Source organism: Garra rufa, chromosome 22 (assembly GCF_049309525.1).
Source record: "Garra rufa chromosome 22, GarRuf1.0, whole genome shotgun sequence".
Lineage (NCBI taxonomy): Eukaryota > Metazoa > Chordata > Actinopteri > Cypriniformes > Cyprinidae > Garra > Garra rufa.
Window position 1 is genome coordinate 4,151,759 of NC_133382.1, and position 23,169 is coordinate 4,174,927.

The following is a 23,169-nucleotide window of genomic DNA, read 5'->3' on the forward strand; positions in this document are numbered from 1 at the left end:
AACATATGAAAAACAGTAATACTTTTTAAATAAATGCACCAAAAATATGTAAAATTATAGTTATAATTTATTGCTGGCTAGCATAAATGACGTTTTTCAAAATTATTAAAAAAAAATCACTATTATCATGCTTTATTGGTTTTATAACTGAATTTATAGCTGTCAGAGATAAATAATAATAATGTTGAAAATTATTTATTTATTAAATAATATATAAATAAACTATAATAAATTTTCTATATAAATACACTTCAAATTGTAGAAAGTAAAAATCAAACCAGCTTTTGGAAACAAAACCTTCGAAATACAGATAGAAACAGGACGACTTTTTTTGCATTTTTTGCATATTGCATTATTCTTATAATTTATTGCTGGTTCGCTTAAATGCAGTGTTTTTTTTGTTTTTTTTTTAATTATGAACTAATATTTTGTATTGTTTATGAATTTATAGCTGTTAGAGGTAAATACTAATGTTAAAAATTCATTATTAATTAATTAACTTATAATGAATTCTAAATATAAATACACTTAAAAATATAGAAATGAAAATATATTTTAAAAAAATTATTTCCTGCTATTTATTAGGTCACTGAAAATGTTTGTGAGTGTAGTAAAAATTCAAACCAGCTTTTGGACACAAAACCTAAGAAATACAGATAGAAACAGTATTTTTTTAAATAATTGCACCTATAATATATTAAACTAAGTACTGTTTATGAATTTATAGCTGTCAGAGATAAATAATAATGTTGAAAACTAGTTATTAATTAAATAATATAATAATAAATAATACATTCTAAATATAAATACACTTAAAAACGTCGAAATTAAAATATATAAAAAATATTAGTGGCACAGTTTCTTGCTTTATGTCAGCTCAATTAAAAAAATTGATGTTTTTGAGCGTAGTAAAAATCACAACAGCTTTTGGACACAAAATACAGATAGAAACAGTATGACTTTTTAATAAATGCACCAATAATATATTAAACTATAGTTAGAATTTTTTTTTTATTATGAAAAAAAAAATCACTATTAACATGCTGTATTGTTTATGAATTTTGTAGCTGTCAGAGATAAATAATAATGTTAACAATGTGTTATTAATTAAATTATATAATAAATCATCATAAACTCTAAGTATAAATATACTTAAAAATGTAAAAATTAAAATATATAAAAAAATATTAGTGGCACAATTTCCTGCTATTTATCAGCTCACTGAAAATTATGTTTATAAGCGTAGTAAAAATCAAACCAGCTTTTGGACACAAAATGTACAAAATACAGATAGAAACAGTATGACTTCTTAATAAATGCACAAATAATATGTTAAACTATAGTTAGAATTTTTTTTTTGAAATTATTATGAAAAAAAAAAAATCACTATGCTGTATTGTTTATGAATTTATAAGAGATAAAAATGTTAAAAATTAGTTATTAATTAAATAATATAATAATAAATTCTAAATATAAATACACTTAAAAATGTAAAAATTAAAATATATAAAAAATATTAGCGGCACAATTTCCTGCTGAAAATGGATGTTTATGAGTGTAGTGAAAATCAAAACTTACGAAATACAGATAGAAACAGTATAACTTTTTTTTTAATAAATGCAACAATACTCCAATTCTGGTAACAGAATTCAAGTTTTTACAGATTTGGTTTACAAAAGGAATCACACATGTAACTGAGCATAAATCTTCCCTATTGAACAGCTTCAAAAATTGACTTAAATAATACAGTACAAAAATAGACTGCTTCATCATGAAACGACTCATTCAGTAACAGTGGCACTGTAGTCATGGAAAATAAAAACAGTCATGTAAAAACAATAACAGATCCTGGATGTAGCTTTCACTGTTGAGTAAAAACAAAACAACTTTACATTCACTGGCATTGTGTGTGTGTGTGTGTGTGTGTGTGTGTGTGAAGGCACTGTGGTTTACAGCATGTGGGCTCATGCCAGACCCGCGTCTTTAGCCATCCCATAGAAGATTCCTTTCTGAGCGAGCAGGTTAGTCGGCGTGTCGAACTCTGCGATCTGTCCCTTGTCCAAAACCAGCACTCTGTCACATGAGAGAAGCATTGAATTTAACCTTCAGAGAAATGATACGGAGTGGCCGATATACCGCTAGACACAAACACACATTTGTGTCAAAATGACTGTCTTTGTGAGTATCCTCATAAACACAGTTGTTATGTCTTTAGTAGGGCTGTCAAAATGAACGTGTTAATAACACGTTAATGCAAATTCATTTTAACGCCACTCATTTTTAGTGTTGGGTTCGAGTCCACCGAAGTCGAGTCGAGTCCGAGTCCAAATAGGAGTCCAACTAAACACTACTGTTTGTCAGTGTCTTAACATTGTTTTAACCATTTTGCATGTTCAGAAGAAGTGCAAATAAGGTAAACAGGCCTGTGTGAATAAGTTGCTCAGTGCAAAGAAAGAGAAGTAATGGGAACCTGGTATTTCTGTTCTTTTTCTTTCATGTGTCTAATAGACATGAACAAGTTATCTGAAAACCATCTATGACCTTTGAAACATGTCTAGTCTTCATCTTCTGTGTCGAGTATGGTTTCACTAATAATAAACATACATTTGCTTAAAGCCTCCATATTTGTCCATGCCCATGTTGATTAGAGTAATAAAAACTTGGAAAAAAGTATTAATTTAAGGTACATTTGGAACAGATAAAAATGTGCGATTAATTGTGAGTTAACTCATGACAACCATGCGATTATTCGTGATTAAAAAATTTAAGCGATTGACAGCCCTAAAAAATGTGTTATATTGTTTGAGAAATTCTAACGTCCTCCAGCAAAACTGATGGTATTTTTGGAATCTGCAGCTCAAATATAGTAAGAAATGAGTATTGTGTGTTGATGGATGGTGTTATTAATGTACCTGGTGTAGTCCATGATGGTGTTGAGTCTGTGAGCGATGGTGAAAACAGTGCAGTCCTCGAACTGCATGCGAATGGTGGACTGGATCAGATCATCCGTCTCCAGATCAACAGCGGCTGTGGCTTCATCCAGGACCAGGATCCTGGTCTTTCTCAGTAAAGCTCGCGCCAAACACACCAGCTGCCTCTGACCCACACTGAACACACAACAATACATAATGCAACACATTCACAACAAAATATACAAAAACAAAATATGCATAAACTAGGGCCATTTAAATGAAATGCAAGTACTATATTTTAGTTCGATTTGATTTTTTTTTTTAAATATATATTTTGCATTTTTAAGGGATTTTATAGTAACCAAATATTTAATTATAATTAATTAATACATATAATATATATATTTTATACGAGCCACGATTTTACTTGTGAAATTAGGCTTTTATAAAGGAGCGAAAGCACACAAAGGGGGCAGAATCTGGAGCAATAATCATTTTTTCTCAATTATTGTATTTTTGTAATCATTTGAAGCCGAAATCGAAATTGAAACTAGGGCTGCTCGATTATGGCAAAAATCATAAGCATGATTATTTTGGTCAATATTGTAATCACGATTATTTAACACGATTATGACTGGCTCCAAAACTTTATATTAGTGATTCATTTAAAGATAGCAATACAACAGAAAAAAGACACAAATTAAACAACAACAAAAAAAATTAAAGCTGCAAGCAGCGATGAACGGGCCCTCGCACCCGGGCTCACCGCCGACCGGTGGCTTTAGGAAAACAGCAAACGGTGGGCAGTATGCTTTTAATACAGTAAATATATGAGAAATATGTCATAAGTCATTTAAATGTGCCAAACTTCCCATTGGCAGCTGGTGGCGCTATGCCTATAAATGGCATGTAGATGTGTTCAGGCCAGCACTATTATCAAACATATGAAGTTTGGTGCAGATTGACCTTGGTATGTTTGAGTTAGTGAAAGATATGATATATCCTGGTGTCAACAGGTGGCGCTATGATAATATCTGAATATTGGCCTTTAGGTGTCTTCAGGCCAGGACTCTTACCAAACCTCTGAAGTTTGAGGCAGATCAGACATTTTATGGCTGAGTTATTACACCTATGTCCATGGCAAAACATCAAACTTTGTCAGGCCGCCACGGACACGCCCTTTACTGAAACTCAAGATCTTCACAATTTAACATCTCTAAGGCCTCTAGATCAGACTGACCAAATATAATGTTGATTTCATTAAATGTCTAGGAGGAGTTTGCTATAAACCTAATCCCCTGCAAGGACTTCAGATAATGCCAACTGTGAACCAAATGTGAACATTTTCCCTATATTCTGATGATGATGGTAAGAACATGTAATTCATGATGATAACAAAATGTTATTATTGCTTGCATTACATTCACCACTTCTGCTTAAATCGTTACCTATCTGTACAATTTGTATGTGGATATTGCTTTGCTGGTGACTCCTGTTATAAGACATCACTCTTAAGCGCTACATAACTAAGAATCAATAAGGAAAACGGTGCACAGTTGGCAAATGCATTCACAGTAACCCTCTGCTAGTTTGGATTTTAAGTTTACTGAATTGAAAGGGTTACACTTTAAAATCAACACAGAGACACATACACACAATATATAAAATGTTGCCATCCAGTTTCATTTGTTAACATTAACTATATTAGTTAACATGAACAATAATTAAATAGCATTTATTAATGTTAATTAATATTAAGCTAAAAAAAAGTATTCATATATTGTTTAAAGGTAAATTAGTTTATGTACTGTGAATTAACATGAACACAGTTCATGTGGGTGTACAGCAATACACAAAGTGCTCTATAAACGCTTAATTCTTTCAAAATATCTTTAAAAATCAAGTTGAGTGTTTTAATGGGGCGATATATATATAACTGATCTTAAAATGATGGTTTTCGGATGTTTTGAACAGATAACAGCAAAGTTTGTTTTGTTGTCAAAGTTTGTCTTGAAATTTTCAATTATTATAATTTTATATTCAATAAATAACACTATGAAAATATTGTCTACAATGAAGATTATTCACTCATGCTTAAAAGTTGTATTTTTCTTAATCTTTTGCTATGTGACTGAATAGGACAAGTTCATGGTACAGTTCAGTAAAAATAAATAAAAAACAACAACTGCAAAATACAAACAATGAAATATTTAATGACCCTTTATATTTTCTCAAAATATCAGACATATTTATGTCGATTACGCTACAGCAATGTGCATCTTCCTCAAAGATGGTCTTAAGCAAAACAGCATGTTCCACTGGTCTCTCTCCCTTACACCCCTCCCCCCTTCAGTCACTCTTCAGTGACTCAATGGTGACTGAACACAGACAGGCACAGGCAGAGTGACAGCAGGTTTCTAATTTCTTTTTTTAATTTTCTTTAATTCATAGAAGCTTGTATAAAATTGATATTTACACCACTTGCTCAGAATGATAAGATCTCTGTGTGAAAAAAGTTGTAAAGAGTTTGGATGCTGCACTTTAAAGATATAAAAAAATTACGGTTATGTTTTTTACTACATCTTTAAAAAATCACCACGTCAACACCGTTCAAGATATCCCAAATTAGCTCGCAATTTAACATCTTCAGAATCTTCTCTTCATGTTAAAAAAGTTTGGTGTGAATACCTTATTTTTCTTAGAAGGAGTGTGAATTTGTTTACAGCCTGATTTTTCCAAAAATCCACATTCAAATCAAAATAGCCGGCTTCCTGTTGGTCTTAGCTAATGAGTTTGATTTAGAAAGTTGTCCAGATTGATGAGAACAATATATGTACAGAGTTTGGTGACTGTAGGAAAAACTAACCCCCCAACTTTTGTCAAAAGATGGCGCTATAGAGTGCCTGCTCCACGCCCATTTATGACCTTTTGCCAGTGTCTAACTATCATAAATATTGATGTGTGTGTTGAGTTTCATGAAATTCTAAGCATGTTAACTGCCTCGAAAAGACAGGAATCTAATTTTAAAGTTTGACATGTTGCCATGGCAACAACATTCAATTTATCATCGACCCCTTTACATATTCTTATCGGCCGTGTTTTGACATGATTTTGATGAAGTTTAAAGAAAATCGAGTAAAATTAAGAGGCTGATTTCAAAGCATTTTGAAAATGACACACTTCCTGCTGCCAGTTGGTGGCGCTATAACTTTGACTCATAATAGTCACATTTATGGAATCGGCATCATACAACGAACAAACTGGTGAAGTTTCATCAGAATCAGGCAATGTGGTCAACAGTTATTAGACACTTCCTGTTTCTCATTTCTCGCCATAACTTTGTCGCCTTGCCACGGCCAAACCGTTCGAGATATCAAAAATCTCCTCGCAATTTAGCGTCCCCAATGTCTTGAGATCATGCTGACCGAGTTTGGTGACAATCGTATGGAAACCCTGGGAGGAGTACGTTAAATTCCAGAGCATGCGCTTTTTAAACAGCCCTAAATATCTCACTTCCTGTTGCGTGGAGCCTATGACATAGAGTACAAAAGTTGTTTGGCTCAGTGAGATCTATATGTGTACCGAGTTTCATATCAGTACGTGCAAGTATGTGTGCGCAGTACATCAAGTTTTCAAACTGTGTTCCAGGGGGCGCTGTAGAGGCCCTGAACCACGCCCGGGTCCCAGCCTCTGTGGCGTCCTGATGGCCGCAGATTCCGACGTGTGTGCAAATTTTCAAGAGTTTTTGAGTATGTTAAGGCCCCCAAAAGTGCCCGGAAGGTGTAAAAAAATAAAAAAAAAAAAAAAAATAAGAACCCTTAGAAGAACAATAGGGCCTTCGCCCTTTTGGGCTCGGGCCCTAACTATGCTTTTTTTGGGGAAAAAAATACTGAATACTTTTATGCAAGTCTAAAGTAGTCTAACAGCCTACTACAGAAATTGAATGTAATTATTTGAATGTAAAATAAAACAGCATAGTCTTCACTGTAAGAATTAAACATGCTTTGTTTCTTATTTAAACTACAAAAGTCCTTCATTCGAGAGCAGTGAGTGATTTTTCTTTGTATTTTTACGTTTTATTAATATTAAGCAGAGACGGCAGACGGAATAATTTGTTGCCGATTTAAGAGCCACATGGATCCAATATACTGTTACACACGTATTCTCAACTGTTTATGATCATTTAAGTCATAACGGACGAAGGTTTACATGAATAATCACCAAGCGCCTCATTTTGAAATATTTTTGCGTGTATTTGACCGTTTAGGCGCGCACCTTGAGCTAAAAGATAACTTGATATGTCCGTCTCTGAGCACATACACAGAACAGCGCAAGTTCTCTTTATCGCTTTTAAAAACACAACATCAAAGAAACATTAATAAATCAAGCACGTCCCGTTTTATGAAAGTCACGTTACATGATTTTGCTAATTTCCATGTGAAATTGGGCTTTTATAAAGGAGCAAAAGCGCACAAAGGGGGCAGAATCTAGAGCAATAATCATTTTATCTTGATTACTGTATTTTTATAATCGTTTGAAGCTGAAATCGAAATTGAAACTGAATTTCGATTAATTGCACAGCCCTAAAAATAACAGTATTTTATTCTAAATGTATATCGTAATGTATTGCTGTATTACTCTGACTTGTACCTGAGGTTTTCACCTCCTTCGGCGCACTCCAGATCGAGTTTGGCAGACTGGTTGCTGACAAACTTCTTCAGATGAGAGAGTTCCAGCACTTTCCACACTTCTTCATCATTGTATTTCTCAAAGGGATCGAGGTTCATCCGCAGAGTCCCGGAGAAGAGGACGGGCTCCTACAAATGCATATTAATCAATCAGATACTGTGTGACATAAATCATTTATAATTAAAATAAACACTAATATTTATAGAAAAACAGCATTTATTTATCATCAACATGAATTAATGTGAATGGCAGGACTCAATGATAATTAGAATTACATTATTAGACTTTTTCAAAATTATTATCAAATTATTATTTATTAAATTAAACTAAATTTAATTAAATAATATAAGCAGCACTATTTCCTGCTATTAATGTGAATTAAATTAAATAACTAAAATATAACAACATTAACATATATTTGACAAAAAAAATCTATATTTAATTTTACTGAACTCAATATTTAACTAATGCTGTAATGTTTATGAATTTATAGCACGTTTTAAAAAAAAAATAAGATACTTATTAATTAATATTAAATTATAATACAGTATAAATTAAAATTAAATTACATAAGCATCACAATTTTTTATTAGGCTTTTAATGTAAATTAAAAAAATAAAACGTAACAACATTAACATATATGATGAAAAATTCATATTTAACTACTGCATTCAGTATTTAACTAATGCTGTATTGTTTGTGAATTTATAGATGTCACTGTTAAATAATGTTATTTATTAAGTAATATTTAAAATATGATTATCATAAACTAAATCAAAATTAAATCATAGATGCCACAATTTCCTGTGACTAATGCAAATGAGTGAAAAAAGAAAATGTAACAACATTAATATATGATTAAATTCGTTTTATATTTATATATTTTAAATTATATATAATTTTATATTTTATATTTTATATTTATATTTAATATTTTAACTTTATTGGACTCAATATTTAGCAAATGAAGTATTGTTTATGAATGTGTAATTAAATCATTAATTTATTTATTAAATAATGTGTGTATAATAAATTATTAATTAAAATGTAATTATATAAGCAGCGGTTTCCTGCTATTAATGCAAATTAATAAAGAAAATGTAACATTAATATATATATATATATATATATATATATATATATATATATATATATATATATATAAATATGTAAATATATGATTTTTTAAAAATCAGTATTTAGCTTTTTTATCTCAATATTTAACAAATAATGTATTTATGAATTTGTAGATGTCACAATAATTAATTAGTTATTTATTAAATAATATGTAAATTATAATAATAATTTATAAATTAAAGTAGCAGTTTCCTGCAATTAATGCAAATTAATTAAAAAGAAAATGTTATATTTGTTATATTTATTTGATTAAAAATAAATCAATATTTGACTTTTTTTTAAACTTAGTATTTAACAAATTATGCATTGTTCACTTATTAAATTGTTAGTTATTGTTATTAGTTACTTATTAAATAATATGCAAATTATAATAAATTAAAAATTAAATATTATAAGTAGCAGTTTCCTGCTATTAATGCAAATTAATTAAAAAGAAAATGTATATATATATATATATATATATATATACAGATTCAGTTATTTATTAAATAATATGTAAATTATAATAATTTATACATTTTAATTAAATATTATAAGTAGCACAGTTTCCTGCTATTAATGTAAATTACCAAAAAAGAAAATATATATATTGAACACAATATAAAATTGTAATTATAATAAATTATAAATAAAACTTAATCATATAAACAGCACAATCCAAATGAATAAAACAGCTATTAATGCAAATGAATAAAAAAGAAAATATAACAACATAAATATATTTAATATATATTTCAATATTGTATATATATATATATATATATATTTTTTTTTTTTTAATAAAAAATGCAAAATTGAAATAAAACTGCTGTCCTGCCATTTCTAGCATACAAATTCCTTGCTGTCGAGCCCTGAAGAGTGAACGGTGCTGAGCGAAACCCATGAAAACACACGGCAGCATTTTAGTAACTGTTAAAAGGTGAAATGAGGTTAAGAACCGGTTTTATTAGAGAAAACAAACAACAGGAAAAAAGGCCAATGTTAATAATTTGGACAAGCGCTAACAGGCCATTAGCCTATAACAAGCTAATTAGCCAGCGTTTAGTGAGCCTGAAGGTGCTTTGGCATCAAAATCACTATCAACGGCTTTATGGCTCTGAATGGGGAAATGAGCTTTTTCTGCTGACCCATCATGAGTGCAATGCTAATACAGCAATAAACACCATTTCCAAACTGTGCTTAAATTAAAACAGATGCTTTACCACCAACAAAGCCGGAGACAAACCCAAAAGACCGACCTGTGGGATGATGGTGAGTTTGGAGCGGAGGTCGTGAAGGCCGATCTCGGAGATCTTCACCTCGTCGATCACGATCTCTCCATCCGCCGCCTCCAGCAGACGAAACAGACACAGAGTCATCGAGGACTTTCCAGCACCCGTCCGTCCCACGATGCCGATCTGAAAAGCCACATCCCAGCCATTATAGCATCAATCTCATCAATTTAGACCATCATACAGGGAATAGACATACTGGTTGTAGACATGCATGCTATTGTTTTCATGGGCACCAGGGTTGGGGTCAATTCCGGAATGAACTCAACAATTCCAATTCAAAGAAGGAAATGGAACTGGAATTGGAATTCAACAACAATTACAGGAAACAGAGTTGGAATTGAATTGGAATTACAGGAAGTGGAATTCAATTCAGGGAAATTCCACTGAATTCCGTTTATTGCTGTTTCTGAGCATTTATTTGTGATTGCATTTAGAGACATGCATTTGAACTTTATTTATGATGCTTTACATATACCATGATTGAATAGAGTTGATCAAATGCAAGTAAATAAAAATGAGAACTGTACATTTTGAATTAATAATTGAATGACAGTGGTGATAAGTTTCTGGATGTACTATACATTCAATATATGATTACCACATAATATGTGACCCTGGACCACAAAACCAGTCATAAGGTTAAATTTTACAAAACTGAGATGCATACATCATTTGAAAGCTCAATAAATAAGCTTTCTATTGATGTATGGTTTGTTAGGATAGAACAATATTTGGCCGAGATACATCTATTTGAAAATCAGGAATCTGAGGGTGCAAAAAATCAAAATACTGAGAAAATCACCTTTAAAGTTGTCCAAATTAGGTTCTTAACAATGCATATTACTAATCAAAAATGACATTTTGATATATTTACAGTAGGAATTTTACAAAAAATCTTCATAGACATGATCTTTACTTAATTTCCTAATGATTTTTGGCATAAAAGAAAAATCAAAAATTTTGACCCATGCAATGTATTTTTGGCTATTGCTACAAATATACCCCAGCGACTTAAGACTGGTTTTGTGGTCCAGGGTCACACATATGTCTCAACTCACAAAAAAATGAGTCATGTTCATTCATTTATTTCATTCACTTTTTATTGTATCGAATTATCATCATTTCCTGAAATTTGGCATGTGAAATGATCATGCTTAACATACTAAACATACAGTACTTTGTATTTCTTTTATATGTTTGTCGTTTATGTGATTTACAATATTTAATGTACTATAAACTATCAAGCAAATCGAGTCAAATTATTTTATTTAGCAACTCAAGTGGAATTTAGTGGAATTTATTTGAATTCAATTCTGTTTCCTGACATTCCAATTCAATTCCAATTCCATTTCCTGTCAGCTGCATGCAATTCCAATTCCAATTCCATTCCAGGAAGTGAATTGGAATTTACCATTCATTCTCAATTCAATTCGTGAATGGCCCCAACCCTGATGGGCACTTTCTAATACATACGAACAATTCGAGATAGCTTATTATGAATTATTTAGATTTTTTTAATGCTGTATTTTCATCAACTGGTTAAATTTGCTTATGTGCTGCATAAAAGAACACTTAAAGAAGAGCACAAATAATCTGTTTCTGACACCCGCTTGTCATGGAGAAGAAGCGAAATCCAACAGTATTTAAGATTCATTCCTCATTTTCACACATTTGTTTACACTTACACAATTTACATTGCTATGGAAGCTTGGTTCCAGCATGAAATAAAAAAATTTAAAAAGGAGATTCTATCTCACATTTATGACTTGAAAATGTCTGAAAATGTCATAATTATAATGATATAAACTCAAAATTGTTTAGTAAAGATGTAAAAAGATATAAAAGTGCAATTCTGAGACAGAAGTTGTAATTATATGATATAAGCTTAAAATTGCAAGATATAAATTTGTAATAATTATACGTTGTACGTTTAAGTTGTAATTATACAATATAATCTATGATAAAAACTCAAAATTACACTATACAAATTCCCAATTCTGAGAAAATGGTCATAATTATACGAGCAAAAACTCAAAATTGCAATATATAAATGCGCAAATCTGAGAAAAAAAGTCAGAATTATGATATAAACTTAAAATTGCAATATATAAATGCGCAATTCTGAGAAAAAAAGTCATAATTATGATATAAACTTAAAATTGCAATATATAAATGCGCAATTCTGAGAAAAAAGTCATAATTATGATATAAACTTAAAATTTCAAAATATAAATGCACAATTCTGAGACAAAAGTCATAATTATGATATAAACTCAAAATTGCAATATATAAATGCGTAATTCTGAAAAAAAAAGTCATAATTATGATATAAACTTAAAATTGCAATATATAAATGCGCAATTCTGAGACAAAAGTTGTAATTATATGACATAAACTAAAAATTGCAAGATATAAATGTGTAATAATTAAATGTTGTACGTTTAAGTTAAGGATTATACAATATAATCTATGATAAAAACTCAAAATTACACTATACAAATTCCCAATTCTGAGAAAATGGTCATAATTATAAGAGTAAAAACTCAAAATTGCAATATATAAATGCACAATTCTGAGAAAAAAGGTCATAAATATGATATAAACTCAAAATTGTAAGATATAAAAGTGCAATTCTGAGACAAAAGTTGTAATTAAATGATATTAGCCTAAAAATGCAAGATATAAATGTGCAATTCTGAGAAAAAAAGTCATAATTATGATATAAACTCAAAATTGCAATATATAAATGCGCAATTCTGAGAAAAAAGTTGTAATTATATGATAAAAGCTTAAAATTGTAAGATATAAAAGTGCAATTCTGAGACAAAAGTTGTAATTAAATTATATTAGCTTAAAAATGCTAGATATAAATGTGCAATTCTGAGAAAAAAAGTCATAATTATGATATAAACTCAAAATTGCAATATATAAATGCGTAATTCTGGAAAAAAAAGTCATAATTATGATATAAACTTAAAATTGCAATATATAAATGCGCAATTCTGAGAAAAAAGCCATAATTATGATATAAACTTAAAATTTCAAAATATAAATGCACAATTCTGAGACAAAAGTTGTAATTATATGATATAAGCTTAGAAATGCAAGACATAAATGCGCAATTCTGACATAAAAATTGTAATTATATGTTAAAAACTAAAAATTGCAAGATATAAATGTACAATTCTGACATAAAAATTTTAATTATATGATATAAGCTTAAAAATGCAAGACATAAATGCGCAATTCTGAGACAAAAGTTGTAATTATATGACATAAACTAAAAATTGCAAGATATAAATGTGTAATAATGATACGTTGTACGTTTAAGTTAAGGGTTATACAATATAATCTATGATAAAAACTCAAAATTACACTATACAAATTCCCAATTCTGAGAAAATGGTCATAATTATAAGAGTAAAAACTCAAAATTGCAATATATAAATGCACAATTCTGAGAAAAAAGGTCATAAATATGATATAAACTCAAAATTGTAAGATATAAAAGTGTAATTCTGAGACAAAAGTTGTAATTAAATGATATTAGCCTAAAAATGCAAGATATAAATGTGCAATTCTGAGAAAAAAAGTCATAATTATGATATAAACTCAAAATTGCAATATATAAATGCGTAATTCTGGAAAAAAAAGTCATAATTATGATATAAACTTAAAATTGCAATATATAAATGCGCAATTCTTAGACAAAAGTTGTAATTATATGATAAAAGCTTAAAAATGCAAAATATAAATGTGCAATTCTGACATAAAAGTTAATTGTTTGATATAAACTAAAAATTGCAAGATATAAATGTGTAATAATGATACGTCGTATGTTTAAGTTGTAATTATACAATATAATCTATGATAAAAACTCAAAATTACACTATACAAATTCTCAATTCTGAGAAAATGGTCATAATTATACGAGCAAAAACTCAATATTGCAATATATAAATGCGCAATTCTAAGAAAAAAAAGTCATAATTATGATATAAACTCAAAATTGCAATATATAAATGCGCAATTCTGAGAAAAAAGGTCATAATTATGACCTTGCAATTATTAGTGCACGCATACATACGGACATAGTTACAGATAGACAATCATTGCCTCCCCCAGATCCCACGCCTTCGTGTGCTTGTACCCCTGATGTGGGTAGGCGGGTCTGTGACCAGCGCTGCTCTAGCTGCAGGACCGGATGGCTGTTGCCCATATTGGACTACTTCCTATCCCTTGCCCCCGTTCCCCTGTTGCAATGTTATGTCTATGTGCTGTTTATGTGCTTGTTGCTGGGGCTTTCCCCCCCCCCCCCCTGATCTCACACTGCCCTACCTGAAGGACAGTCTGGGAGGGGCTTTTTTTATGCCTCCTCCTTTCCCTAATGTATCTTATTTCTTATTTTCTATGCTACCTCTCGACTGACCTGTCTTCCCCAGAAAGTGTGATGTTTGTGTATGGTCGGAGGGGTCCAATTTCACCGCATGTAACAGTGTATGTGACAAATAAAGGCTTATCATCATCATATAAACTTAAAATTGCAATATATAAATGCGCAATTCTGACATAAAAGTTGTAATTATGAAATAAACTCAAAATTGCAATATATAAATGTGCAATTCTGCCATAAAAGTATTTTTAATATACAAAATATGTAAAAAAAAAAATGATTTAAAAAAACTAAAATAACACTAATTTAACTGCATTTTAAAAAGTACCTTCTCAAAAATATTGCTGTTTTCAAAGGCTCTCCAGGACTTTAAGCACCTTGTACAAAGCCTGGATTTATGATTCATTATTAAAAAAAGAAAATAAACGAACCCTACTAAAAAATTAAATATTCCTGAAATGCACATTATATTCTGTTGCACACAATATTGGTTCCTGAACTAGACTAAATTATGCTGTGGCTGAGAAGAAGGTTTCTGTGCTGTGAATGAGTTATTCTAATGCAGGACAATGATGACGTTTCTTACCTTCTCTCCTCCTTTGACCTTCAGCGAGATGTTCCTCAGCACCAGATCCAGCCCCTCGCGATACCTCACGCTGTAGTCTATGAACTCCACGTTTCCCTTCGGAGGCCAGTCTGGAGGAGGCTGTTTGTCCTTCACTTCCCATGGAGCCTATGATTTGATTGGAATGATTTACAAGTTAATTACCTCTTGCTGTCTATCGAGCAGTCTGCGTGCAGAATCAACTGATTTGATACTGATATTCAAAAGTCTTGCAAATGCAAATGATTTCTTAATCTTAAAACAACAATGGTGGATTGTTTTCTACTATAAGAATGATCGTGCATGTGTACCTCAGTCTGTGTCTCGGAATACTCCTTCACTCTCTCCACTGCTACTATGTTGCTCTCCAGGTCAGAGGTCATCCTCACCATCCAGTTCAGGGACATAGTGACCTATTCAGCAGAAATAACAAGTGTGAACGCAGAATACAAGCACTTACAGTGATTATATTTGCACAAAAACTTTGATTATTTAAACTTTTACTTTATGTTATAAATAAATGCAGCCTTTGCGAGCAAAGCAACACCCAAAACACTAAAAATCATAATTATTACAAAGTTTTGACTGGTAGCGCGTGCATTTAGCAGTTTCTTTTATCCAGAGCAACTTGAAATTTATCACAGAGCAAATAATATTCACAAGATGCATGCCACGTTTATTACAAAGCTAGATTATGACACAAAATAGAGCAGAGGAGATATGTTTCCTATGTGAATATATATTCTGAGAAAATGGTCAAAATTATGAGATATAAATGAAACAGATATAAATGTGAAATTTAAAAAAAAGTCATAATTATGAGAAAAAAAGTACAAATTTAAAGATATAAATGTGCAATTCTGAGACAAAATCATAATCATGAGATATAACCTAACAATTTTAAGAAAGTTATATATTATGAGATATATATAAACTCATAATTATTGTTGGCTCTGTTATGAAGTTTAAGTCACTTTAAAATAAAAGAATCTGCTAAATGCATACACTACCAGTCAAAAGTTTGTAATAATTAAGGTTTTTGGTTTTTGATGTTTTTCTGCTTACCAAGGCTACATTCATTTGATATAAACAAAGTAAAAGCAGTAGAAATTGTGAAATATTATTTACATAAAAAAACAAAATGTTTTCTATGTTAATCTATATTAAAATGTAATTTATTCATGGGATCAAATCTGAATTTTCAGCATAATTACGGCAGTCTTCAGTGTCACATGATTCAGCATTTCAGAATGATTTACCATTCATTTTGGTTTAAAATATATATCACAATTTTTACTGTATTTATGACCAAATAAATGTGGCTTTAGTAAGCAGAGAGACTTCTTTTACTCAGCTAAAGGTAAACTCCTGATTATATATTATATATAATGAGTGTGATTTTACCTGTAGAGCATATGACACGGACAGACCGACCAATCCAGGGCTGAGTTTGTCCTTCCCATTCACAGCAAACAGTGCAGCAAACAGCACAATGCAGTTGCCGATAAACTCGATGCGAACCCCCAACCACCTGAGTGCATCCAAACACAACACCGTTACGACTCGCACGACTGAAAGATGCTCCAATATGAATTTCAGGACATTTAACAAAAAAAAAAAGAAGCAAATAACAAGTGTTATATTCTGTGAGGCACATGCATGAGGAAACACATGCGTCCAAACGAGTGTGAAACCAAACCTACCTGTTGGAAACAATACCAGGGTAGTAACTCTTTTGGTTCTCATCCACTTTCATATCACTCATGAGAACAAAGGGAGCGTTTCGCCCATAGGCGCGGATCACGCTAGTGCCTGTGATGGTCTCCGAAAAATGAGAATATATAGGAGACCTACTGACAGACTCCAGACGCTTAAGCTGCCGAGACGTGGCTACATAAAATCTCTACGGAGGAAATCAGGGAGAGAAATAAACACAACAGCAACAAAAACATTATTTACATACATACATATAAAACATTTAAAGGATTACTCCACTTCCAAATTAAAATGTCCTGATGATTTACCCTCACGCTCATGTTCATGTCTTTCTTCAGACGCGAAGAAATTACGCTTTTTGCGGAAAACAATCCAGGATTTTTCTCCATATAATGGACTTCAATGGTGCTCAACGGATTGAAGGTTAAAAATGCAGTTTCGCTACAGGGCTATAACAATCCCAGCCGAGGACTAAGGGTCTTATCTAGTGAAATGATCATTATTTTCTAAAAAAAAAAAAATAATAATAATAATAAATTTGTATACTTTTTAACCTCAAATGCTCATCTTGTCTAGCTCTGTGATGTGCATGCATACTCAGTTAGGGTATGTCGAAAAACTGCCGTCTCATTTTCTCCTCCAACTTCAAAATCATCCTACATCGCTGCAGAAGTACCGACCCAGTGTTTACAAAGTGAACGTGCAATAAGAGTCAAACACCCTTTACAAAAAAAAAAAGGTAAAACAGACAATTTTAAAGTTGGAGGAGAAAATGAGACGGGAGTTTTTCGGCAGAGCTAGACAAGATGAACATTTGTGGTTAAAAAGTGTATAAATATAAATTATTTAGAAAAAATATCCAATCGTTTTGCCAGATAAGACCTTTATTCCTCAGCTTGGATCGTTTAGAGCCCTTTGAAGCTGCACTTAAACTGCATTTTTAAACTTCAATCCATTGAGCACCATTGAAGTCCGCTATATGGAGAAAAATCCTGGAACGTTTTCCTTAAAAAAACGTAATTTCTTTGCGACTGAAGAAAGAAAGACATGAATATCTTGGATGACATGGGGGTGAGTAAATTATCTGGAAATTTTTATTCTGAAAGTGGAGTAATTCTTTAAAACAGGAATATTATATAGTCATACACAAATAAGTGAGGATTCAGAAAAATACATTCTAATAATTAAATTTTTTTTACTGATATTCTTGCTTTTTTAAGCAATTGAGTCTTTTTAATTAGTTTTAAAATGCCTTGCATTTATTGTAATATTGCAGGTTTGTCTGAACTCTTTAAGAATGTTAAAAAAATGTACAAAAAAAATTATATATACATATATTTTATTTTTTTTATAAAAAAAATACCTAAAAATCATTAAATCATTAAAATCATTAAAATATCTCTTATGCACAATATAATCTAATATAATCATCAAGGTTGCATTTATTTGATCAAAAATACAGTAAAAATGTGAAATATTATTACAATTTACAATTACAATTTCTATGTGAATATATTGCACAACATCATTTATTTCTGTAATCAAAGCTGCATTTTCACCATCATTACTTAAATCTCACTTTTGATCAATTGAATGCATCCTTGATAAATAACCTTCTTTTAAAAAGATAGAAGAATAGAAGATTAGGCATCAATTTACAAAATCCAAAAATGAGGTTCTGTATAATCCAAACATTCCATCATTGAGACAAACCAAAACATGTCCAATTTAAAATATGCAAATTAATTTAGTTTAGGTTCTAGAATCCTCACTTTTAATCAGTTATCAAGCAATATTTCAGAACACATGATATGAATTACTCTCAACATTTAAATATTTCAAAACAATGTTCACATTAAGGAATCAAATATCAATGGGATCAAACACTATCATAATGTTGTAGTGTTTGGTTTGGCTTTGTGCATTCCTGAGTTTGTGTATTTAATGAGAATTGAAAAGAATGCATTTGATGTTTTGGTTGCATGCAGCAAGTGATTCGCTCAGTCTTTGCACAGGAAATATAGAAAGCCGGTTTGTGCCATGCATAGCCTAAGCAGTACATAAGAGAGAGGCCATATGTGAAATTAAAAGACAATCAGGAGGAATGCAAGACCAAGTTACAATTATGCAATCAGAGGAGGTTTAATGCCTAAAATATCTTGAGGATCACAGTAGAATGACTAGAGCAAACCTCTCTTCAGGCCTAATCAAAGTAACACCAGAGGCTCATAAATATCGGAAACACTAGCTTAAAAAATCATTATTATAGCTTTTTTTTTTTTTTTTATCACCGTAATGCTGTTTTACTTTCATCTGGTGTAATTAGGATCTGATTGGTTAAGCAGGATTTAACTCTAGATTGTTAGTAGCCTAAATATTAGTAGCAAATTGAAGGAATAGTTCAGCCAAATATGAAAACCCTCAGGCCATCGCAGATGTACACTGCCGCTCAAAAGTTTGGGATCTGTAAGATTTTTAATGTTTAAAAAAAGTCTCTTATGCTCATCAAGGCTGCATTTATTTGATCAAAAATACAGAGAAAAACAGTAATATTGCTAAATGTTATTACAATATAAAATCATGGTTTTTATTTTAATACACTTTAAAATATAATTTATTCCTGCAATGCAAAGCTGAATTTTCATCAGCTTAAGTGTCACATTATTTAGTATTAGTAGTATCAGTATTATGTAATATAATAAATTATTGCAAAATGTAGTATTACTTTTATTACTGTTAATATTAATAATAATTTATTACAATAACAGTTGATATAATAATAATAGATAACAAATAATAAACAATATATTTTTTTTTTCTAATAAATGTATTATAATGTATTAAATTATATCCTAAAAAAATGGTTATTATTATTATTATTATTATTATCTTTATTATTTATAATAATATCACTGCTAATAATTAATAATTTAGTAAACAATAAAGTAATAATATAATTAATAGTAGTATCAGTATTTTGTAATTTACTGCAAAACCTTATTATTATTAATAATAGTATTAATAATAATTTGTTGCAATAGTTGATTATATAATAATAATTTATTATAACAATGCATCAAATTATATCCTAATAAGCATTATCATTAATAACAATTAAATTTATATAATAATAATGTAAATCAATTTAATATTAATAATGATATAACATGATATTACAGATATAAATTACATTTATTTTTATTTTTATTTTATTTTTTTACTTTTTTGTATTTTTTATCAAACCAACACAGCCTTATTTACACAGCTCTAAATAAGTTTGTTTCCTCCTCAGATTTGGAGAAATGCAGCATTCCATCACTGTCTCAGCAATGGATCCTCTGGAGTGAATGGGTGCCGTCAGAATGAGAGTCCAAACAGCTGATAAAAACATCACAAGTAATCCACACCACTCCAGTCCATCAGTTAACATCTTGAGAAGCAAAAAGCTGTATGTTTGTAAGAAACAAATCCATCATTAAGACGCTTTTAACTAAAATACGAATCCATAATCTACATATAATAACGCTTCCTTTAGTGTAAAAGTCCATCTCCTGTTGTCTCTCACGTCAAAATCCAGCCACATACTGTATTAGTTAAGAGCTTTGGGCTGTAAACAGTGTGTGATCTGTTCAGATTTCTTTCCTGATTCAGATCAGACCACCTTTTCACTGGTGGAAGTATTATTATGGATTATGGGCTCGTATTTTATTTAAAAACATCTTAATGATGGATTTGTTTTTGACAAACACACAGCTTTTTGCTTTTCAAGATGTTAAGGGGATGCTGTTTTTTCATGCACCTGTCAAGTTTGAGATTTTGGGCTTTTTGGTTTTTCATAAAGTGTTTTTTTCAGACTAGTGGAAAGAAGACATCCATAAAACACTGTTAAGCGTTTCCTTTATAGCACTTTATCTATTTGTGTCAACAGATGTCAATTACAATGCATATTTTTAAAGGCCGTTTTCTCAAAATTAGTTTTTTCTCCTACACTGAGCCAAAAATCTCCACTTCAGTAGCATTTACACACACCAAACTTTACATTTTTATTCTTGTCTAAATTCTGAAGGTTTTTACAGAGGAATTTGTTTATATATAATTAGCTTGATTTTATACATTTTATTCCCCAATAAATGGTAAAAAATGTGGTTTCCTCAATTATGTCGTGACAAAATGAGATATCTGAGCCTCTGTATATGACTCTAATATGTCAAAAAAATTTAATAAGAATAAAAAAAAACTGACTTCATCCAGTGTTTGGATTTTTGTACTAGAAATGTATGCAAATTAGCACATATTTCATTAAATAATGTCTCATTAGCATATTTAAACCTAATATTTTTGAAAACCTGTAATACAAAAAACATTTGCAATTAATGTAATCAATCAACTGGGTAAGTAAGGTGATATCTACTGGTTAATTTTTTTTTTACCCTATTCACCTGCAGTGTCTCGCCTTAACTGACGGACTGGAGATTACTTGTGGATTATTGTGATGTTTTTATCAGCTGTGTGGACTCTCATTCTGACGGCACCCATTCACTCCAGAGGATCTGTTGGAGAGCTAATGATTGAATGCTACATTTATCCAAAATCTGATAAAGAAACAAACTCATCTACATCTTGGATGACCTGAGGTTGAGCACATTTACTATGAATTTTCATGTTTGGCTGAACTATTCCTTTAACAGCGGGACACATCGCCAAATCCACTTCTTACTGGTGGACTCTTCTTGTGCCATCACTTCCCCAATTTTTTCATTAAAATATCTACATGCCAGGTACTAGCTAAAATTCATGTCTGTTATGTGCACTAGCATTAGTGCTGACAGCTTCACGCTACAATGTTAGTGTTAGATGAGCGTACAGAATGAATGCTGGTGTAATGGTGCAGTATGGAGATTATAGACTGATGAAGTGATGAGATGCAGCACAGCAAAACACTTCAAAACCAAGTTCAGTAAAAGACAAATGAATTAACTTCTACTTCTCTACTACTCAAAGCTAACTCTACAACAAAAGGCTGTTCTTTACCCACCTTCACTATAAAAAAAGTGACCATTCTCATATCATGATTGATAATATGGAATATGAAGTATATAAGGAATATACTTTTTACTGTATGTGAAAATACTGAGACAGTCATATACATATAATAATAAGAATAATAATACATTATAGCCATAATTTAATATATAATATTAATGTTCATAATAAAAATAATATTTATTATTACTATTACTTTTAGAATCGATTATATAAAAAATTTATAATGATAATTTATTGCAATATTTTAATTAATGATATAATAATAATTAGTTGCATTACTAGTAACTGCTGCATTATATCCATTAATAAATGATTACAATAATTTAGAAATAATAATAAATGTAATTAGTAAAGACAGTAATAAATATAATTAATATTATTAGTAGTATCAGTATTATGTAATTTAAGAAATTACTGCAAAATGTATTATTATTATTATCTATATAATAATAATAATAATCAATTATAAATAATAAACAATATATAATAATTCAAATAATATTTTTTTTTTGTTTTAAATTATATCCTAATAAAATTATTATTATTACTATCATTATCTATCTTTATTATTAATATTAATTAATAATAATATTAATAAAAAATAAAATTATTGATAATCAATAATAATACTTAATAATAATTTAGTAAACAATACTGTAATAAATATTATTAATATTAGTGGTAGCATCAGTATTATGTAATTTATTAAATTACTGCAAAAATGTATTATTACTATTATTACTGTTATTAATTATGTCAATAAGAGTTATTATCATAATTATCATTAATATTAATTAATAATAATATTAATAATAATCATGTGAATTAATTAAATATTAATAATTAATATTAAAAATAATATTAATGATAACAATGATATTATGTAATTTAATAAATCACTGCAAAATACACTATTACTATGCATTATTACTGTTAATAGTAATAATAATTTACTATAATAATGTATTAAATTATATCCTAATAAAAGTTATTATCATCATTATCATTAATAATAATAATAATATTATAAATTAATTTAATATTAATAAATAAAAAATGTATACTATTGTTAATAATAACAATTAATAATAATTTAGTAAATGATACAGCAATAAATATAATTAATACTAGTAGTAATTCAATAAATTAGTATCAGTATTATGTCATATAATAAATTACTGCAAAATGCATTACTATTAATAATAATTGTTAATAATAATATTAATAATTTATTGCAATAACAGTTGATTATAACATAGTAATTTATTATAATAATGCATATTACATCCTAATAACAATTATTAATATCATTATTATTATCAGTAGTAGTAGTAGTAATAGTAAATTATTTAACAAATTGTTGTTTCAAATAACAATAATTACAGTGAATAACAATAT

The 23,169-nt window shown here is 29.7% G+C and overlaps 1 protein-coding gene across 3 annotated transcripts in view; it reads right to left on the minus strand.

Moving 5' to 3' along the window:
- Positions 1-1,592: 1,592 nt before the first annotated feature.
- The window catches only part of abcc3 (ATP-binding cassette, sub-family C (CFTR/MRP), member 3), a 399,896-nt gene continuing 378,319 nt past the window's right edge, over positions 1,593-23,169 (minus strand). For 2 of the 3 annotated variants that reach the window (XM_073828394.1, XM_073828395.1), the window contains exons 24-31: positions 16,713-16,912; positions 16,414-16,540; positions 15,321-15,422; positions 14,992-15,138; positions 9,977-10,135; positions 7,563-7,729; positions 2,913-3,107; positions 1,593-2,073 (exon numbers count right to left, since the gene is read on the minus strand). In XM_073828394.1, coding sequence (XP_073684495.1) covers positions 1,965-2,073; positions 2,913-3,107; positions 7,563-7,729; positions 9,977-10,135; positions 14,992-15,138; positions 15,321-15,422; positions 16,414-16,540; positions 16,713-16,912 — 1,206 coding nt within the window. In that variant the 3' untranslated portion in view covers positions 1,593-1,964. Of the gene's footprint in view, positions 2,074-2,912; positions 3,108-7,562; positions 7,730-9,976; positions 10,136-14,991; positions 15,139-15,320; positions 15,423-16,413; positions 16,541-16,712; positions 16,913-23,169 lie in introns of those variants that run through there. The other variant, XM_073828396.1, reaches the window with a different exon arrangement.